We start from the raw sequence: 16,994 nt of genomic DNA, 5'->3' as shown, positions 1-16,994 counted from the left end.
CCAATATATAGACCATAATTGTTTATTTTTAAATACAAGGTACATTATACAGCTGTAACATGTAAACAGCACTTTCTGTGTAGGCCTACATTGTTGACATTACTGTATTCATGATTAACCCAATGGTAACTGCTTTTTAGTTTATATATTTCAAAATTAATTTGTTTTCTTCTTTCAGGGTTTTTGATAGGCAGACACCGTCAAGAAACAAACAAAAAATATTGTACTTCTATATACTGTACTTGTAAATTTGTAAGTTATTGTTTTTAAAAAAATTCTCATTGATTCACAAAAAAAATTATTTCATATTACAAAGAAATACACCTTGTACTAGAGCCTGAATCTGGTCCCACATGCTTCTATTTGTCTAGGTCAGTGGATATACTTTATATCTTTATCTTATGCCTTTGCTACACCCACAAGTGCAGGACGTATTGTTCTATTGTGAAGTCTGTAGCCAACTTTGGTTACCACCGCTACGGTGCCTGGTTCCTTTCCCTCGACAACCGATTCAAATAAAGCTTCATGTTGATTTGGGTCAAATTTCTCTCCTAGAGGATCTATTTTCAAGAGGTGGTTTCTTGTGAAGACCTGAAAGATTAAACATGTTCAATTGTTGTTAACAAACACCATTACTTTACTTCAATTTATTAGAATAAACTGTAAGTAGTTATATATTATTCTACCTTTTGTAATTGCGTTTCTGTCATCGTAACACCACTGAACAAGTCTTTCAGGTGGCTGTTGGAATTCAACTCCGTTTCTGGTACGCTCTCCGTTGCTTTTGACAGAATGTCCGCTACCTCCAATAAGTCTTTACAAAAGTCTTGAATAGCAAAACGTCTGCTATCTTCCAGCTGTTTTTGATACCTTGTGCGGGTGTTTTCAACTTCTGCAAGAGCCCTCCGATATTTATCCTGAAAATAGAATCATCATGAGTTGTATAATTTTAAGATCCTATTATAAATTAAAATTAATTAATAAAGTAGTAGTGCTATAGTATTTTGTTTTTATAGATTATTATTTAGGTATTCGGTAGCAGCAGTAGTCCTAACCGATGTTTCCTTCAGTTCATTTTCAAGTTTAGTCTTTTCTTCCGCTAACTTCTTTCCATTCTCACTTAAATCTTGTGTTTTGCTAGTGCTATCTTTTTGTTCTGCTTCTGAAGGTTTGTGTTCTTGAGCTTCTGATGATAAACTCTGTATCCTGTTGAGAATAAATAAGAATAGGGGTGGGTCAAACTTTCTGACTTATTGACTCTTCTCTCCCCCCCCCCCCCCCCCCCACCCATATATGATTACTTCATTGTATTTATTATCCTGTATGTTATTGTTATTATATTATAATTATGGAAATAAACTAAAATTCAAAATAGCCTGGATGTTAAGACTTATTTTAAAGAATAATTTTCAAGTATATAATAGTAAACCTTGTCATCTAAGTTCATTTCTATGATGATTGATCCTACGCCCCCAGCTAGGCCTAATTCCCATCACGGGTCGTCACCGACGAGCCTGTCTACTGCTGCATGCTGTACACTCTGTACTACCTAGTTAAGGCTAGCTGGCTGGGCTGACTGATTGCGTAAGATCGGTTTCATAAGATTATATTTAGTAATGTATGACACTTAGACTAAAATTTTACAGAAACACGGTAAATGATATAAATGTGAACTATGCTTACCTATATGTATTTGAATTACTAAGAGGAATACGGTAAAATCTAGAAAAACGTAAACATTTGGAAATTACGTGCGTGTTCATGGTAGTCGCCATCTTTAATATCCCAGCAATCCTACTACTTCCTAGATTGCGCATTGATATCTATCATGCGTAATTTTACCACATTGCTAACTTCTAAATTCTAATTAGAATACACTTCTCATTAAAAGAAATGTGCTGAATATATTATATAATTATATGAATCGTTTATTTGATGTTAGTTTACACATTTATTTGATTACATTTGGTTAATTAATTGATGAACTATTGTTTGTGTGCGGACGTAGTGTTGAAGTTATGTGTCCTGGATACGGGATAAACAACAACTACAACTTCACCTCTCATGGAAGTTTGTTAAGGACATTTTGAAATAAGTAGATGTTTATAAGAGGAAAGAGTAGATATAATTATTAATTATGACAGAGGTAAGATTATATTGGATCAGGTGCCGTTTTCGGCCACCTTGACTTATATGGACTATACCATTATTATGATAGGGGTGTGGTGTATTATGTTTTATGTAGAGAAGGGTGTCTATTGAATGGGAAGACAATACAACTGTTCTGTTATGTAACCTACAGTACAAACTACAAGGAACCATACAAAACATCAAAAACTAGCAATGCATGTACTTTTTATAAGGCATGTTATTATTAGGTACTGTGTTAGGGAATGCCAAGATTTGTAACAATATTACTATATTAACTAAAGATATTTTAAATAAAACAAATGTTATAGACAAATTTAATGAAGAACCATCTACTAACTGGATAAAGCCATTTAGGAAAAATAATAAACAAGTTGATCATAACGAGTGGTTTTCAAAGGCCCAATGCAAAACAACGTTAACGGAATATACTATGTATAAAGGAACTCCAAACCTTGAACAATATTTGTTAGATAAAACTAATTTTAAGAGTATCAATTTAAAATTTAAAGCAAGATCAAACTCTCTAGATCTTGAGGGTCGTCAAATCATAACACAGGATTATGTAAGATGTGTAGTACTAACGAAAAAGAAACAGTAAATCATTTTTTATTTAAATGTCCTTCATTAAACCCTGTTAGACAATAATTAAGTATGTACTGGGATAATTTTTGTTGGATCTCAGGAATTAAAACACCATTTTATGCTAGACAATTATTTATTCACTGAAAATGAAACATTAGGAAAAATCTTTGATTTTTATTGTAAAAAATATTTAATGAAAGCATGGGTTACTAGATCTACAATTTTATCAGCATTACCTCTCTCAACTAATTTATTAATATAGTAAACAAGCTACAGACATCTCTATGAGGATGTATCTGTAAGTTTAACAGACAAATTTCTTGTTTCTGCCTCAAAATAAAATATTTATTATACTAGTACTTTCGACCATAGGTCATCATCAGGTACCTGATTATTATTTTTATACATGATCCTGCCTATGCAGCACCTATTTCTTTCCTGATATCTGTAAGTTTTATTTATTTATTAGGCCTATCCTGTATTTTTGTTGTTCTGTTTTTATTTTTGTAGTTATATATTGTACAATTTACGTATTATGTATTTTCATACAGATCTAATTAATTAACTAGAATTTAATTCGTCACTTTGACGAATTATAGGTGATCATTTTTATCATTTTACTGAAATTAATTTTTTTTAAACATGCACGTACGTTAACATACGATCGGAAAATGTTGATGTATGCCATCCTATTATATGCTTATAGTGCTGAGTTGTGCCTATACGCCATATACAATATGTACAGTATATACTGTATATCTATATACAGTGTAGCATAGGTGAAATTACGGGACACACATGTTCTAATTTTTTGGCATGATGACGTTATCAAACTAAACTTTAAGATGACAATTTCGAAAGATAATTAATTGAGCAAAAAAATATAAGATTTGGAAAAAAATTTGGCACGTAGAAGCGCTGTGCGCGCTCTTTGAATTGTGTATAACTTTGACGAAAAATATGAAAAAACTACTTTTTCACTTCAACTGGCCATATGTTAACGTCACAACATCCGATAGGCTTAATTTTTATATGAATTAATATCTACATTTCATCAGCTTTCATAATAAATTATAATCATCAAGGTAACCTTCAATTCTGAAGAGCTGTAAGATATTCAAATTTACTGCGAAGGTGAAATTACACGGCCTACGTTATTCAAGTTTTTACGCGTGATGACGTCATTAAAATGAAGATAGTGTCAACTCATGATAAAGATAATTAATTAAGCAAGCACATACTGGAAGTTGTGCGAAATTCGAGCACACATAACCAAGATGCGCTCTGTTGAATGTGATAATCTACACAAAAAGATAACAAATCCTAATTTTTAAATTCAAGTGGCCATTTGATGACGTCAAAACATTTTGTACGTAAAATGTGTACATGAATTCATATCTACAACTCAATGGCTTCCAGAATAAGTTAAAAAAATCGGGGGTCATCTTGCATTCTGAAGAATTATTTTCATTTTAAAAAAGACTTATTTTTCACCATTTTCAGAACTTTTGTAAAATTAATGTGCGCATTTTGTCATTTTTAACGTGCTCGTATAGCGTTATTTTAAGTCGGAACTGACTCAAATTTGGTGAATGTACTAAGGATGGTGAGTAGAATGAGATTTGTAAAAAAAATTCATGTTTTTTACGCTTTTTAAGTATCGCGCGCGCAAAAACGCATTTTTGCGCAGTAATTTTTTGAAACACGCAAATGGCCTAATTCATGCTCTAAATTGATCAAAACTTAATTTTGAGCGTTTTAAATTTTTAACGCGCGATATCACGCGCATGAACCTACGTGCGCGTGCGTTTTTATTTGCTAATATTTTTACCCTTGATCTGAAGTTTACGTGTAGTGAATTTCATTAATATGTGATAATGAATTATGGAGATATGATTGATAATGTGATTTCGCAAAATGGCGTATAAATGTCGTCACGGATGAGTGATCACGCTGGAAAGCTTATTAGGATTAAGTTATATTATTTGAAAGATATTCTGAAATTTTTGTAATCATTGACATTAAACTTTTTGAGATAATTGTTACACAAAATAGTGTACAGAAACAATAAAAAGAAAAAAAAAAATAATAATAAAGATTTTATACAATAACAATAGGTGATCATTTTATTCTAAATGATCACCTAATTAGTTTACATTTTGTTTTGATGTTATGTATTAGTATTTAGAACTTTGTGGCTTATGTTATTTGTAAATTGGATGCACCATTAACTGATAAATGTGTGACACCGATATAAAGGTGATTCCTTTGAATAAATAAATAAAAACTATATAAGTAGGTATACTTACTTATTATATATAAAAACTAAACTAAACACTACAGTATAATCAAAATTAATGCATATTAAATACTAGGCCTATGTTATTCCTATCTGGATTTAAACACTTTAAATTTTAGAATTTACAATCGGATTCGAAATTAGAAAATCTTAAGTACTACAATACAATCGGAATTAAAACATGTTAAACTACAATACAACTAAATACTACAGTACAATCGGAATCAAAACATCCTAAATACTACAGTACAATCGATATTAAAATATCGTAAGTAATTGATTTGTCTATGCAAATGCTTGACTCGTTCTACAGCGAACGGCTTGCCGATTATATTGGAAGACACCAATCATCCTCTTCATGGCGACATTATCAGCTCCGTTTTGCATTCGCTATTATAACGTTTTGATGCAAACGTTGTTCAATTAGAACATGTATTTCTACACAGAAACGTTTAAAAACGTGTTTAAAACGTTTTAGAAAAACCAAACCTAAAAACACGCAATGTCAAACACTGTGTTTTCTGGGAACAAAATGGTACAGATTCATTGACAAAATTATAATGTTTATTTGTTTTACTGATTACCTAATAATCAGTATGTGATAGATCTTATTAAATGTACTACTGTCATTTTATTAAATGTACTACTGTGTTATCGTTAGGTAAATTATATTTTTTATTTGTAACTGGAATAAAAACTTTCTTTATATACTTTCTGTATCTATAAATCCGTAAAAAATATTCAATATCCACCTTAGGGAATCCACCTAATATATTAAGGAAGGATGCCTAAAAATTATATAGAAATAAAGAGCCATAATATACTGTAGGCCTATTAACTTGAAAACTGAAATTAATTCTACAGCATGCAGGGCGTAGTTGTTTCCCTTTGTTGGTGAAACATAATGCACTAAACAAAAGAACAAAAGCAGCAGTATTTTAACACATTAACCAACTCAATTAATAAATGGGACACCCCTATTTTCCCATCTTTTTATAATGGTATAGTCCATACAAGTCGAGGTGGCCGAAAACGGCACCTGATCCATTATATTTATCTATGATGAACATGGGCTAGGCTAGGGCCTGGCATATAACTGTGTTAAAGCAGAATAGACCAGGCTAGGCAGTAGGGAGCGAGGCTAACTTATCGACTAGGCCTAGGCTAGGGTAGGCCTAGGCCTAGCCTCCTATAAAAAAAATGGGATAGGAGGCCGTTAAATACGCTAGGCCTATATTACAGTAGTAGTCCTATACTAGTAGTATAAAAGGATCGATCCCAGGCTAGAGGTAAACAAGGTCCTAGCTAGAAACAGATTGTTATTAATATTATACTTCAATTAACATTTATGTAATATTAATAAATAACTGCTGATTTATTTTTCTTTTTGTGCAGGAAAAAAAGAATGAAAGTCCTGCCAATAAAGGTGCCATTGAAGACAGTGCCTTTGAGGCACTGGAAAGAGACTTCCAAGACACCTTGAGTGAGTTGATGGGTGATCGTAGCTTGGAAAAGTTTCGCACTGAATATGAGAAGTTACACCGTGCTCTGAAAAAATCACACGAAAGTGAAAAACGTCTGATGACAAAATGCAGAGAATTGAATGCAGAAATTGTAGCAAATTCAGCGAAAGTATCAACAGCTCTTAAGCTGTCCCAAGAAGACCAGACGACCATTTCATCCCTCAAAAAAGTAATTATCTATTCTTATCTCTGCATTTCACAATGCTGGGCGTTAATATAGTGAAAATAACTTTTAAACTTGTTGTGAATTGTTAAATTTATAATCTACTAATTACCATTTTTATTCTTATCTTTTCAGGAAATTGAGAAGGCATGGAAGATGGTGGATGCATCCCAGGAGAAGGAACAAAGAGCAAGGGAGACGATCCAATCCCTCAAGCTAGAAATCACTAATCTGAGCAAATTGGTAGAGCAAGGTGCTGGCCTAACTATGGGGCAGGAACATAGGTAGCTATCAAATACTGCACATAATTTAAGCAAAAATAGGTCACCATATTTTGTAGACACTGTATATGATATATTTTATACTTTATATAGGTCTATATTTTTGCAGCAGAAGCTATCCCATTCATCCATTATGGCCATCATTTTTGTATATTAGGCACTTAGAAACATTGTGTTATTCGCTATTAAACCATTTTATGTAGATACTAACCTTGTATTAAAGTCTATTTACTGTCAAATGACCAGAAACCTCATCCTAACCTGGAGGGTCATTTTAAAAGTCCAGATTTTGACCACATGGTCACCAGTTTTTTCCAATTTGCATTAAGGGTTACTGAATTGAATGTTATAGTGTTAAACAATTATTTCTACTCGTTTGTTAGTGTAAATGAGTTACTTAAAGCAAAAGAGGAATTGTCAAAAGAACGAGATGATCAACTGGCAGAGATTGTCAAGCTCAGGGAGCAGTTGACAGATTCTTCAAAGAAACAACAACAGGCAGAAGAGGACAAGTCTGATGCTGAAAACAAAATATCTGAAGTAAGTCTATATAACTGGTATTGAGTTGTTTCTCTGTTCTGACGACCTAGGACTTGTATTAATTAATTATATAAATTATACATTATGCCATTTGTCACAAGATTTACCAGCTCTGTTAAATAAAGTTTTTTTTAATGAAAACTGTACAACCAAAAAAGGTTGTTCAGCTCTTTTAAATCTGTTTCCATTTTTTTTTTATGATAACTGTGCACCCAAAAAAGGTTAATATGTGCTTGTCTGATATAGCGTAATCCAAGGTTATCAAATTGACCTATAATCGACCAAATTGGCAGACCAAATGTATGTAATAGTAGCTTTGTATGGCCTCATAAATCCTAGGTACTAGGTCACTGCAAAAACCAAAAGCACCCTATTTATGATGCTCTTCTACAAGAATTCATCAATTCCAATGTTTTTTTTGTTGTTGCTTTTCTAGTTAACACAAGACATTCAGGTTCGTAGTAATGAAGCGCAACGAGAGATGCGCCGCAAAGAAAAGCTTGATCGTGAATTCAAAGCTGCCAAGACAGATCTTGAAGCAAAAGCGGGTGAAATCAAAGCTATGCAACAACAAGTGGAGCGTTACAAGGGAGATATGGCAAAACTGGAAACACAGTCTAAAGACCAAAAGGTAATGCTTGTAGATTTTAAAGAAAACTCTTTTCAAATTCACTTTGTTTCATCCTGAAATAGGAAAATATGTTGAGTGTATTTCATAAAATATATAAAACATTAGGTTAAAAAAGTATAAAAATATTTAGAAACACTATATACACATTTCATTAAAATATAAAAACATCATAATAGTATACAGGTAAAAAACATAAAGTAACAAATTATACGTCATTTAAAAGTCTGTTGAAATACGGTACAAATTAATTAAAATATCTCTTATATCTTTTTGATACATATTATATTATTAAGTATTTTTTAAAAATGTTCTGTAAAAGCTACCATGATAGTTTGAAATATATTTTACTTTGGTTGATTTTATCAATCTTTTCCATCTTAATAATTTTTTTATTTAATTTGTAGATATTGTACGAAAGAACTGTAAGAGACACTGAGGTTTTGAACACACGTTTTACACGACTGCAACAGGATTACGAAACACAGTTGATAAACAACGATCAATTGACACAAGAGAACAATGAAAGGGTTGTCGAATTAAAGGTAAGTTGTATAACAGCTGTGTAAAATACTTATATCTCCGATGTAGACGTTTATTTATTACAGTATAGTAATACCAATTTTCAGTACAGTATTTTATAATGAATCATTATTTTTAGGCAAAAGAAGATGACATCAGTAACTTAAAAATTGAGACTGTACGTTTGAGCAAAGTGCGAGAAGGTATTCAGCGTAAGCTGAGGACGGTAGAGGACAATAAAGCGGAAGTTGAGCAGCAGAAGGAAACTCTTAAATCGCAGATCGTTGCTCTTGAAAGAGGTAAGACCACGTTCATTCCTCTATTTTGTCAACCAAGCCCTTGGCCACTTCCATTCCATATGAAATGACAGTTACTGGAATTGCTGACAGTACACCAATTACTGTCACTGAACATTGTATTCTTGGAAGTTTATGGAAAGAAAAATGGCAGTAAGAGTAATAAATTTGAAACATTGTATAATATTGTAAAATGAACTTTTGTGATATTTTTTAGAGATTGAATCAAGTAAAAAACAATCTGAGATGGATAGAAAAGCCATCGACGATTTGATCCGTGAACGCGACATCCTAAACAAGAACCTTTTGAAAGCAGCTGGTGCAACACAAAAACAACTGAATTTGGTGAAGCTGCATGAACACTCCAAGAAGAATCTTGAACAAGAAATTCAAAATTACAAAGATGAAGCCCAGAAACAGAGGAAGATTATTTACCAGTTGGAGAAAGAAAGAGATCGCTACATCAATGAAGCCAGTGACCTGACTCAAAAGGTACGCTTCCTGTCAACTGTTGACGACAAAACACAAATGTTTCTAGTTTAAGCAGTTTTAAAACTATCATTACTTTTGTAAGATTTGATGTCTAGTGCATTTACCTTTTTCTTTTCCCAGGTTCTTCAACATATGGAAGATGTCAAAGTTCGCGAGATGCAAATATTTGACTACAAGAAAAAGATTGCTGAAGCAGAAACAAAGTTGAAGCAGCAGCAAAACTTGTACGAAGCCGTCCGTAGTGACCGCAACCTGTACAGCAAGAACCTGATTGAATCTCAAGATGAGATCACAGAGATGAAGAGGAAGCTGAAGATAATGAATCATCAAATAGATCAGTTGAAAGAGGAGATTACTGCCAAAGAAGCAGCGCTTGTCAAAGAGCATCTGGATCATCAAAGGTACAATACTAATCATTAGATTCACAAGTTTGCCCTCAAAATGAATAGTTTAATGTACACTCGACAGTTTAGTTATGAAACTCTAGATTTATGGTAGACAGATGCCCTTTTCACTCGAGCTCCTATGAATTAGGGTCCGGCGAGCTCTGATATTGGAGCTTCAAAGTGCTGGAGAACACAGTGGTGTAAATCGTTCCTCTGCTTGGTTTATTTTTTGGTTATCTTAGGATATTTAATAGATCATTTTTGTGTGTAAAGCATAAACATTGTAGGTGCTATATAAGACTTGTCACTACCATTATTATTATGAAAATAACTATTTACTATTTCAGAGTTGAAAAACAGAAAGAGGCTCTAAAAGCAGAGTTGCAGCGAATGAAGCAACAGGCAACTGAAAGCAGGGCATACATAGAGGCACAAGAGGCAGAAGAACGCAAACTCCTTAAGATCATATCAGAGGCTGATGCAGAAAGACTCAGACAGAAGAAAGAACTTGATCAGGTTTGGAGACATTACTAATACTCAATTTGAAATGTGACAATTATCCATTGCTTGTGCCCTGGAACATGAATTATATGTCGCCACCACATTGTGTAGAATATGTACCATTTAGTATCAAATGTACCATTTAGTATCAAAGAACATTATATATATTATTATTATTTCACTTGCACTGATGAAGGGCTAGTGTTGCTCAAAAGCTCTGCTAATTTTTCTGGCTGTTTTATTTATCGTTTTGATTTAGCTTTTTGCTTATGTTATTTTGTATCTCCATTGAGGTCCATATACTTATTCCCACAGCATTGTCATTTTTTCAATAATTTGCATTTGGATTTATTATTATTTCGTTTATATTTTTGATTTTAGGTGATCAGTGAACGAGATATTCTTGGAACACAACTTGTGCGCCGTAACGACGAGCTTGCTCTGTTGTATGAAAAGATTAAGATTCAGCAATCTACGCTAAACAAAGGAGAGATCCAGTATCGGCAGCGCTTGGAGGATATCAGACTACTTAAACTGGAAATTAAGAAGCTACGCAGAGAGAAGAACATCTTGAATAAGAGTGTGGCTAATGTTGATGACTTGAGGTAATTGTTTATCGTGGAAAATAAATCATACAGCATCATCACTATTATCAACATCTGAATGTGTTATTATGTTGATGTATGTCGTACAAATTATGTAAAGGTATTTCACACACAAGTCTGGTGCCAGAAAATCAAATCAAACGTCCAGGCCAAACGTTTCGTTTTCACACGACTAAGAGCATATCAATTGACGCATAGTCACATGGAGCGTCACAAAAACCAAATACTGAAATTCAATTTGATTTGCAGGATCCGCAACCATGCTGGAACAGGTGTGAAAGACCCTTAAGTCAAGACTAATTGGCGAATACTTAATATAGATAATTTATTTGTTTACAGACGTGAGGTGTACCACCTCCAGCGTGAACTGCTTCGTGAGCGTACACGATGCAAAGCACTCGAAGAAGAACTTGAAAACCCGATGAATATCCACCGTTGGCGCAAGCTGGAAGGAAGTGACCCCAGCACGTATGAGATGATCCAAAAAATTCAAACTCTGCAGAGAAGACTGATACAGAAGACGGAGGAAGTCGTTGAAAAGGAACTCTTGATTCAGGTACGGCAGACGATAGTAGACTAGTCTCCACATGGTATAACACTAGTCTTCACTCCATATTGACCACGGATGTGAATAGTACAGTAATACCGTCTTATTATTTTTTTAGGAAAAAGAGAAGCTGTACGTTGAATTGAAGCATATCCTTGCTCGTCAACCAGGACCCGAGGTTGCAGAACAGTTGCAGATTTATCAACAGACTTTGAAAGAGAAAACAAAGCAATTAAAGGTAAGCATTCCATTACTGTATAACATCATTTTTGTGATTTTAAGTTCTGTCAAATTTCATACTATAGAACACTATTGGGACACCTCTTAAAGCTCTGTCTACACTATCAAACTAGTTTGACAAAAAAGTGTGATGTGCCCAAATATGGTAGTGATATGCTCAAATATGGTAGTGATATGACATCATCATGTCTAAATATGGGCACATTTTTTGGTCACATAAAGATTGATAGTGTAGACAGAGGACTCTATTTTGGGAATTCAACGAATTGTTGTTGTTTTCTAGGGCATGTCGTCTGAATTAAACATGTATGAATCGCAAGTGAGTGAATATAAGTACGAGATTGAGAGACTAGCCCGAGAACTACAAGACGTTAAGAAGAAATATTACATGCAGAAAAGAAAAGAACAGCAGGCCAAGTATGTATAATATATTGATTTGTGTTAATATTCAATCAAGATAGGAATTGTCTTTGTCTAGTTATTACCATTTTTATAATACTGTATATTGTTGTTTTTTATAGAGAACGTGATCGTGTGTTAGCCCAAGGTGGCGCCCCCACCATACAAGCACAGAGGTCAGATGGGCCAAGGTTCACAGGAGGTGGTTTTAATCTAAAACCACCAGCACAAGTCAAAGCTTCCTAACTAGGTCACCCTGCTAATAAATTGATTTACATATAATAAATGTATCACATTTTCCAATGTTTAATATAAATAATAAATTCAATAAATGTTTCCATGAAGTTTTACTTGTTTTAATTGAATAAATTACAATGTTTACAGTCTGAATAAATTATAAATGATTTATTTTATTCTTGTTTTGTACTAAATTGATGAATGCATATGTGAACACAATAAGAGTTGAACACCAGTTTTAGGACTATTGAATGGTAGCACTGTAAATTTCTCTCTTTTCAGTTATAAAAGTTTTAAAAATGTAATATTTATTTTAAAAACAAAAGAAAGCTTGAAGCTTGCTGTAAGCGCATAAAAAAATATTAGCCAGTGGTGTTTTTTTTTACTGCTTGTTGACGTATTATAATCGGAAACGCGTTTTATGGATAGCGAAGAAACGGTGTCGTGTGTAACAAGTTGTTGACGCATTTTAGTTTGATACTGTATTTTTCATCAAACCGCTAAAGTGGTTTCTGCTAACAGAAATATAGAAAATGATCGTGTCTTCATTTTCCATATTTTAACTGTATTGACATATTATTACGATCGGAAACGGCGAGTGGAACGCATTTTTTTGTAATAGCGTCGGTAAATTGCTGACGCATTTAATCTATATACAAAAAAAAACCGAACATATATCCAAAATTGATTTAATCTTTTACTAGGTTTACTAAGCCATGTCCGAATCCCGGTTGACATGCTTACAATTGTTATGCATTCGTTCAGTGCGCATGCTGATTTACATATTTAGGTGCCATTCCGTAGAATTTAATGGTTACAACTATACAAAGGAATGTGTCCCTCGCGGCTCCACACTCAGAACATGCAATGACCATTGTAAGTAGGCCTGATATTATTTGTATTTATAATAGTTTTAATGTGACATAATTATATGTCAGTGTATATTTGTAATACGGTTGGTTGTTCAGTGCTGCCGCGTGGTAATTCAGTCCATTGCGTTGTTGTGGCAAAATCTATAGGCCTACATTGAAGCGTGTTATATTAGCCTAAACAAATAGGAGCAGTAAGACACTTGCATTAGTCGGCATAGACAGTATGTCCTTTAAATTAAGTCGTACTCGTAAAATAACCAAACCCAGATATATTTATTTTGATAATCAATAAAGATTTATTTTAATTTCGTGGCATTTTATTTCAAACAGCGAGTCAAAACCCGTAAAACAAACATGCATAAAAAAGCTTAAAAACAACTCAACAACAAATCGATTTTAAATCATATGGATATAACAAACAATTATTAAATTAATAATGAACGTTATGAAATAGAAAGTGGCAGAAATAGTGTTTACTTATTACACCTTATTAGCAAAACAGGTTACACACAATAATAGCAGCTCTACCAATAAATACTGTACAATATTTGGTATACCTAGCTTATTTTTCAAATTTAAATGAATTTAAATTTGTCACAAGTCAATGTTTATTTACATTTGCAATGTTTTTCCACCTCGATTATTACACGTTTCAATTTAGCGTGCAAGTTCTGTAATAGTTCTGTATACAAAACAATGCAGAAAATGATGTTTATGTATCGCCAATTATGCTCTGGACACTGAAACTTAACGCTGGCCTCTTTGTTGACGACATACTCTTTTTATCCTCTTGTGAGGGTAAACCATTTCCAGTGCTGCTTTGTATTCCTACGTCATAGTTACGTAGAACCGATGTGAAGTTTGAATAATGACCAGCTATGCGATAAGAGGGGGACGACTCCCCTTCCTGTACGCTAGCAGTAATGGACCTGGAATTAATAGGCCTATCAGTCGTCAATTCTGATGTCGATGACAGCAGCAGACGTTTAGAACCAGATAAAACTGCTGGATGTGGAATGGTGTTTGCAGCCGACGACGGAGAGGATGTTTCAGATGACGTTGCAGCAGTGGAAGATGTCTGTTGTTCTGATCGACGTTTCCTCTTGCGACGGAAATTACCATTGTCGAACATTTTTTCACAATCTGGGTCTAGTGTCCAGTAATTTCCTTTCCCCGGGTCTCCATCATTCCGTGGTACTTTGACGAAACAGTCGTTCAGAGATAAATTGTGTCGTATTGAGTTTTGCCATCCAGTTTTACTTTTTTTGTAAAATGGAAAATGATCAGAAACGAATCTGTAAATGCCACTAAGCGTGATTTTCTTGTCTTTAGCCGACTGAATCGACATCGCAATGAGAGCTGAATAAGAATACGGCGGTCGTACAATTTTGTACAGATCATGATGTGTTGCAGCAAATGGAAACCAAATGTCCGCGGGGTTTAAATAGGCTGAGCTGGGTAGAGGAATTCGGTGATAACTAGGTTGATGATGGCCTGGATAGTAGCCTGTTGAGTTATGGAAGTCAAGCCCTACTGTTGAAACATAAGGCGATGGATGTGTCGCAAGTAATAATCCAGATGTGTCCGTTAGTCTCACTGGTGTTGGATGCTGTATTGACGAATACTCCATTGTAGTTTCTCCGTTGTAGTAATACATATCGATAAAATATTAATTCCTGTAAAGATGTGCTTCTTACGGAGTTTTTCACAGGGTATTAGACATCTAGAACTTTAGCAAACGAGTCTATCTGCAACCGAAAAGTTGTATTTTATATAGGCACCCAATGCGCTGTAGTAGAATTGAAAGTTTCTATGACGTCAGAATAACAAACAGCCAATCACGAATACGTTTTTCGTTACGGTTATCAACTTTTTGAGTTTGCACTGTAAGTTGAACTGAAGTCATTTGATACGGTATTCTCTTTGAAGCTTGTCGGCTATATTTACCTTAGATTTACTTCTTGTTGCTACAAACAACAACTGATTAGATGTCATATTTATTAATAATAATATTATCAAATTATATTTGTTTGGGTTTGTTAAATACGATTGCTTCTTAGGCCTATGGCTATAAGTTATAGAAAGAGACAATTATTGAAATGATTTTTATTGAAGAGTTGGGTGATTAAAAAAGAAAGAAGATTTCAACGTGTCTGTTTCCTGTCAAACGCCGCCCCTGACATCCAAAATTATATTTAGGTGATCCGCATCAAACGTATAACATTTTAATTGTTCTTATTGAAGCAGTATTTTATACGTAGGCCCACCCTATACTTTCCATGAAACTAGACAGTTGTAGGGAGTTCTCTAACATTTCCAAACACAACTATAGGCCTATAGGCCTATATTATAGCTTGTGTAAAAATCGCCTGAGGTGGGCCTGACACTGTCTATCTATTTTACATTGTTGGTACACTCAAACAATCAACCTGGTGTAGACCCACACCACAACTTTTAAATTGTTTACGTCTAGAGTAATTTTGTTTATCGTGAAAATACAATTCATTATATAAACACACCGGTATGATTGGTTTTCTTCTTTCTGAATACTAACTCACTGGAACTTAACGTGTAAAGGAATCTGTTAATTCCCACGAAAGGGGGACGATTTGATTGTCGTCGTGAACGGTTCTAATATATCTATTACAACCAGAGTGTGTGAAAACAAACATTAATCGTATTCTTACTGAAAAGAAACGAAGAACAACGTCTCCTGAAAACGTAAACATAGGTGGATTGGTGAAAATTAAACTGTAACATACCTCGGTCAAAAGTTAATTCGTGAGATCAGTATCAACTAATCAAAGAGTTGACAAACAAATATGCGAGTAAATTATACGGCTCAGTTTTCTTTGGTTGAAGTTCAGTGCCAATATTAACAGATTAATTACTTACAATTTGAGACGTAGGCGACAGAGGCCCACAACCACTCCCTGATTAACATTCGTATTCTTTAATAGTTTTTCCAACCTTTCTCTAATTGTTAAAGATTTATTGTCCCCCTGAAAAAATAGCCATTGTTTTTTATTATAAGAGTCTTAAAACAATGTTTGCTGAATATAATGTCACATAAATAGTTATCCACTTTGACAACAAATTGAACCGAAACAAAATGTAGGCCATTTACCTGGAAAAACTGTAATTGAAAGCTGCCAACCAATGGGTTTTTGGTTGATTTTAACTATTTATTTTGTCATTTTATAAGTGAAAATATAATTTTTTGGGGTGTTTTTTTTACGGCAGTAATTAACTTATTTTAAAATTAGAAAATAAACCTATAAAGTCTGATTTGCCTGCTTGTTTTTTTATTATTTTATTACTGTTTTTTTACTTCTAATTTGATTCCTTTTGTCTGTATCGTATATCGATTTGCATTTTCGCTTTGTTGAATTGGAAACAATAATATAGTAGGCCTAAGTGATAAATATAATGCCCAAATCGGCGAAATTGCCGTTCCCAAAGTTTTGTTTTATTAATTTCGCGCATGATAGCGGATCTCTCTCATAACACGATAAGTGTGTGAATTCAATCTGATACATTGCATTTTGTATCAGTGGAGTTATTGATATGAAGCAATTAAATTCGTGTTGAGCTAGCGTATCAGTGACCAGTGACCAAACCACAAACGTGAAGCTAGATTGATGGCCCCCTCTTATTTATTCTATACATCAATGATATTCACTTCTCTTCAAAGCTCCTTAATTTTTTCCTTTATGCTGACGACACTACT

At 33.8% G+C, this 16,994-nt stretch overlaps 2 protein-coding genes across 2 annotated transcripts; one reads left to right on the top strand and one right to left on the bottom strand.

The window, feature by feature from the left end:
• Positions 1–6: 6 nt before the first annotated feature.
• On the bottom strand, positions 7–1,784 carry LOC144837595 (grpE protein homolog 1, mitochondrial-like). Its single transcript, XM_078692782.1, has 4 exons — positions 1,684–1,784; positions 1,056–1,206; positions 687–917; positions 7–591 (listed from the first exon to the last, which is right to left on the bottom strand). Exons 1-4 carry the CDS (start codon positions 1,773–1,775, stop codon positions 400–402), a joined length of 666 nt encoding a protein of 221 aa, XP_078548908.1. The 5' UTR covers positions 1,776–1,784; the 3' UTR covers positions 7–399.
• A 250-nt stretch (positions 1,785–2,034) lies between these two features.
• LOC144837693 (cilia- and flagella-associated protein 58-like) lies at positions 2,035–12,493 on the top strand. The gene is made up of 15 exons (XM_078692910.1): positions 2,035–2,146; positions 6,428–6,724; positions 6,854–7,002; positions 7,383–7,539; positions 7,976–8,170; positions 8,575–8,712; positions 8,829–8,988; positions 9,203–9,477; positions 9,598–9,878; positions 10,211–10,379; positions 10,746–10,969; positions 11,309–11,525; positions 11,635–11,754; positions 12,040–12,173; positions 12,278–12,493. The coding sequence occupies exons 1-15, from the start codon at positions 2,138–2,140 to the stop codon at positions 12,399–12,401; spliced, it is 2,649 nt and encodes an 882-aa protein (XP_078549036.1). The 5' UTR covers positions 2,035–2,137; the 3' UTR covers positions 12,402–12,493.
• The last annotated feature ends 4,501 nt before the right edge of the window (positions 12,494–16,994 follow it).

Source organism: Antedon bifida, chromosome 3, assembly GCF_963402885.1.
Source record: "Antedon bifida chromosome 3, ecAntBifi1.1, whole genome shotgun sequence".
NCBI classification, from domain to species: domain Eukaryota; kingdom Metazoa; phylum Echinodermata; class Crinoidea; order Comatulida; family Antedonidae; genus Antedon; species Antedon bifida.
The sequence above is the reverse complement of the archived record's forward strand: the minus strand, read 5'-3'. Positions and strand labels throughout refer to the sequence as shown.

What these genes read in the sequence shown, in the direction of transcription:
- LOC144837595 (XM_078692782.1), bottom strand. Translation starts at nt 1,775, where the DNA reads ATGGCGACTACCATGAACACGCACGTAATTTCCAAATGTTTACGTTTT. An exon ending in AGTAATTCAAATACATATAG is followed by an intron (nt 1,207 to 1,683) that starts GTAAGCATAGTT and finishes TATTCTCAACAG; the next exon opens with GATACAGAGTTTATCATCAG. An exon ending in CAGAAACGCAATTACAAAAG is followed by an intron (nt 592 to 686) that starts GTAGAATAATAT and finishes TTAATCTTTCAG; the next exon opens with GTCTTCACAAGAAACCACCT.
- LOC144837693 (XM_078692910.1), top strand. An exon ending in GAGCATCTGGATCATCAAAG is followed by an intron (nt 9,879 to 10,210) that starts GTACAATACTAA and finishes TTACTATTTCAG; the next exon opens with AGTTGAAAAACAGAAAGAGG. An exon ending in AGAAAAGAACAGCAGGCCAA is followed by an intron (nt 12,174 to 12,277) that starts GTATGTATAATA and finishes TGTTTTTTATAG; the next exon opens with AGAACGTGATCGTGTGTTAG.